Raw genomic sequence first — 4,497 nt, 5'->3', positions numbered from 1 at the left:
TCTCCATCCCGTACATGACATTATCGTGAGCATACTTTGTACTTGATGAAATTATTGTCTCTCGTGACTCACCAATTATACAACACATTTAATTAACTCATATTCCAATTTGTTACTATTTTATGATCTAGGTATAGTAGTAATTTAGAAGTCATAAATTTGATTTCAGTTTGTATAATTCAAGAATCAATAGTCTTAAAATATATATTAAAAAAATAAAGAGAAATAATAAAATATTGGACAAGTTGAAATTTATATAAACTAAGCTTACTCTTATTGATTGGTATATATATATTTGAGGTATATATTTCCGGATAAAATGCCTACCATCTCCACCTCTAAGAGGGTCCAAATCTCCATGCCCCATCATATCATAAATATATGTATAGTAGCACCTTACTAGCATTGAACAGGGGCTTGGACTGACTGAAATTGTGCAAAGATGGTGGGCAATTTAACATGTTACTAACAAATAAACAAGAACAGGGAGCTGATGAGGTGCCTATTATTTAGTCTAAATTGAGGAAATATTAAGGACAATTAAGATTAATGATTAATAATATGGTGGTGGGGGTTTTGATGTTCTTGAGGTTGAGGTTGAGGTTGAGGGGACATCATCCTTGTCTTCTTGGACAATGGCTCTGGGGATGAAGAAACTGAGGATGTTGCAGAGGTAGTAGAAGACACTGCCCAGGAATCTTTGGAGCTGTCTGAGCTAAATGACACTTCCATCACACCTTTGGGGCTCCCTGGCATTGCTCCATACTTCCTTTTATAAGCTGATTCAAAGTGGATTCTTGATGCTACTTCCTTGATTAGCTTGTGGCATTCCTCCACTTTCACCTGTTTTGCTCAATCTCATTAGTTCAAGTATTGGGTAAAACTATGTTTTTTTGTGTGTGCAATGTGTAAACCTGCGTTTGTAACCCTAATCGACAAATGTATGGCCCTTTTTTGGGTGATAAGGGAAACTGACAATCACTACCAGAGGGTAAATTTAGCCTTGTAATCCTAGCCGGTATTCCAGTAAAAGACTATAAGAAGGTAAATCAGTCTAGGTTGCCTAACTGGCTCAAACCTCCTATTGGGAGTCAACTTGGAACCTTGTGATTACTAAACAAACAGTCTGACTAACTTTGTTAGGTTGCTTACAACATTTTTTTTTTATTATTACATAGCTTACATGGTTACGATGTAACGGTATAAAAGACATCGGTGTTGATGGGTACGGGGAAATATATATATATATATATATATATATATATATATATATATATATATATATATATATATACCAACCTTGTCAATTCCAAGAATGCCCATTAGGTGTTCTTGGGACTCTTCACCAACAGTGGGCACTAGCCTGCTAATAACATGCAGCATTGTGGCAGATGCCATTACAGAGGGTAGGTAACACATGAATCTGCAATCTGCATTGCATGATTTTCATCAGATTAGTATGAATTATATTTGTCATCATTAGTACTATTCCAAGAAAAACAATATATAAAAAAGGAAATTATTATAAATATGGTGGTTGAAAGTGCTTGCCAGAAATGATGGAGAGAAGAACACCCTCACATCTCCTAAGGAATTCACAACAGAGATGGCCCTTCAGCTCAAGCCTCCTGGCAATGTAATCAAGAAATGAGAATGGAGTCACAGGATTCATCTTCCATTGAAGATTGGAGAGTACTAAAAGCTCCATTCTTTGGATGGTTTTGGCCTCAAACACATACTTGGATTCCTCAACCTAGCCAAAATCATAAAAAAAAACATCGTCAGTATACATTAACTGAAGCATGTGTTCCATCTCAACTAAAAAAACCATGACACCTTTTGCATGGGATATCCAATTCAATCTCAACTAAAAGTCTAAGCTGATAGTTGGACCGGACATTCAGAGAGTCTAAAATCATGAAAACCAACAAGCTAAGAATGCGTTCCATCTCAACTAAAATGGAATATATGTTTCGTCTGAACTAAAAGTTTAAGCTGATAATTGGATCAGTCTAAAATCATGAAAACCAAGAAGCTAAGAAGGCACATAAAAGTAGAAAATTGGGGGAAACATACTTGGAAATCTAGGAGGAGAGGGACAAAGGTCTCTTCAACTTTAGCAGCAAGAGAGAGGCAAGCCACAGCAGCGAGTTGACTCATCCAGGGCTTCTGAGTCTGAGACTCAAGGCTGAGGAAGAAGAGCCTGTCAAGATAGTTCACTGCAAGAAGGGCAGTTTGAGCTGAGAAGGAGTAATAGCCAGTAACCTTCAAAACCCACTCCACAGCCTCATTTCTAGCCTTAGCCAAATCTGGGGTTTTCTGAACCACATTAAACATCTCATTTTCTTGCTCCTTAGACAACAGAGAACCCAACTCACCATCTTCCCACAACAAATCCTGTTCCAAAAACACCACATTTTCTTCTTCTTCTTCTCCTTCTTCAATGGAACAGCTGGCATCTCTGTCTGCTTGTCCCCAGTGCTCTCCTTCTTCTTCACAGTACAAAGCAGCATCAAATAAAAATGGAAGCTTTTGTGTTTCTTGGAATGCCATCTTCTTCTGGGAAGAAGAGGTTTGGGTGTGTTTGCATTTATTTCATTTCATTTCATTCAAGAAAAGATAATCAAGAAGCATAATGGCTCAGCTTGAGCCATATCTCTTTCTCTCTCTCTCTCTCTCTCTCGATCTATGTCTCTCTCTAGAATTGGAACTTGGATGGAAAAACTTGGGGGGAGAGTTGGGGACTGAAAGAGCAGAGAAAGTTGGAGTTTTTATTGTAGTGGAAATCTTTGAATGGACAGGATTACAAGTTGGGCCATAGACCAAATTAAGAGTTTTTTTATTTTTTTATTTTAATGGTGTTATTCTTAAATCATAGCAAACAATAATTTACAGTACTTTTGTTTTGACAATAAAAAATGACCTTACCTATAAACTCTGTTTTATCTTCTTTTAAAAAAAAAAAAACCTAAAAAACTTATTTTATTCTGATTTTACGTTAAAATAATCAATTATAAGAAATTTTTAAGATGCAATGATACTGTATTTGTTTGTATCATATATAACCATGTAAGTCATTTGGATTGTACTGGGTATTGTCAATAATTTATCCCTAAAATGGAGCTTACTCTTCCATTTGGTGCAATTCCGCGTACTATTGGGCGGTTATACATGGTAAAAATAGATACCTTAAACATTTTCATGAATTATACGGAAAAACATTAAATTAAATTGGCTCATTAAGTTTAGCGAAAAGAGCAATTGAATCTCTTAAAAAGGTTCTAATAAGGTACCCTAGCTAAACATGAAAAATAGTGAAATCAGATTCAAAATGGGTGGTCAAGTGGTTGGAGCATGATTCTCGTACTTGAAGGTCACAAGTTTGATTCTTACCAACACCCTCTTGGTCAAGCCCGTTGCATGCATGGGGCCTTCCTAGTGCGGTTTACTTCTCCTGTGTGATTTGTGAGCTATTACACATGATTGCATGAGCGTTGTTTACCTAATGCACACCCTTTGCGGGACACCCAAAAAAAATTGTGCAATTAGGTTCTAATGTTACATATTTAGCATATTATTGTGATTGTGGTGTTGATTAGGTTAAATGGTGATGTTCAAATGTTTACATAGACCCTAAGTGTATAATTTTTAATTATGTTTTTATTTTAACTATCGATCAAATAAGATAATCATGACTGCGATCTAGATAGACAAATACAGTCGTTTGAATTACTAGATGAAAATTACAGAAAAATATCTCTCCCACCCTAACGAATTTAAATTAGTAATTTTGAGTATCTATTTAACCATTGTGAAGAATATGACAAACAAGAACGGTATAGAGGGGAAAATATTTGCTTAGCTAATGAAGGCATGATTGAAAAACTAAAAAACAAATTAAAAAAAAAAAGGTGATAATAATGAACAAAAGGGGCAATACATATACATAATTGTATAGATTATAAAGTGGTGAGTAAATTGACTATTGAGAACTTTAGAGGTAAAAGAAGGGAAGGGAAGATTACAAGAAGAAAAAAATGAAAGAGAGGACAGAGACCAAATGAACAGTTGACTAGTTGAGTGGGTATAGAGGCATGCAGGAGCTGTAAAGTTAGAGAAATGACAAAAATTACAGCTTCATCAAAAAGTACATTGTAACCAAAGTAAGAGTAGTTTTGTGTGATGCATTTGCCCCCACATGCCCAAATTTGTCACCCTTTTCTTGCATAATTAAATTATGATTACATGAATTACCTTAAATGTTTGGTAAATGATTCTTTCTACAACACCCACCCCCCCCCCTCCCCCACCCCCTTCCCCTCCAGCTCTATCAATTCACATGGGAGAATTCTAATGTAATAAGTAACAAGGAAAACTCACAACAACTATCTGAGCGTATAACGGGCTTGGCTGAGAGGATGTTGTAAAAAAAATCCCTTATTCCCTCACATTTTCATGATTCTTATAGCTAATATAAGATCAACATTTCGCTATCTT

At 35.7% G+C, this 4,497-nt stretch overlaps 1 protein-coding gene across 1 annotated transcript; it reads right to left on the bottom strand.

Moving 5' to 3' along the window:
* Positions 1–251: 251 nt before the first annotated feature.
* LOC116026865 (cyclin-D3-3-like) lies at positions 252–2,772 on the bottom strand. The gene is made up of 4 exons (XM_031268289.1): positions 2,077–2,772; positions 1,552–1,753; positions 1,300–1,430; positions 252–843 (listed from the first exon to the last, which is right to left on the bottom strand). Exons 1-4 carry the CDS (start codon positions 2,551–2,553, stop codon positions 547–549), a joined length of 1,107 nt encoding a protein of 368 aa, XP_031124149.1. The 5' UTR covers positions 2,554–2,772; the 3' UTR covers positions 252–546.
* Between the last annotated feature and the right edge of the window lie 1,725 nt (positions 2,773–4,497).

This window comes from Ipomoea triloba, chromosome 8, assembly GCF_003576645.1.
Source record: "Ipomoea triloba cultivar NCNSP0323 chromosome 8, ASM357664v1".
In the NCBI taxonomy this organism is placed as follows: domain Eukaryota; kingdom Viridiplantae; phylum Streptophyta; class Magnoliopsida; order Solanales; family Convolvulaceae; genus Ipomoea; species Ipomoea triloba.
This window is presented reverse-complemented; position numbering and strand designations above follow the sequence as displayed.

Excerpts from the sequence above, each read along its gene's own strand:
- LOC116026865 (XM_031268289.1), bottom strand. The coding sequence starts at position 2,553 with ATGGCATTCCAAGAAACACAAAAGCTTCCATTTTTATTTGATGCTGCT. Across the intron at positions 1,754-2,076 it reads CTCTCCTCCTAGATTTCCAA|GTTGAGGAATCCAAGTATGT; the intron begins GTATGTTTCCCC and ends GATTTTGGCTAG. Across the intron at positions 1,431-1,551 it reads TCTTCTCTCCATCATTTCTG|ATTGCAGATTCATGTGTTAC; the intron begins GCAAGCACTTTC and ends CATGCAATGCAG.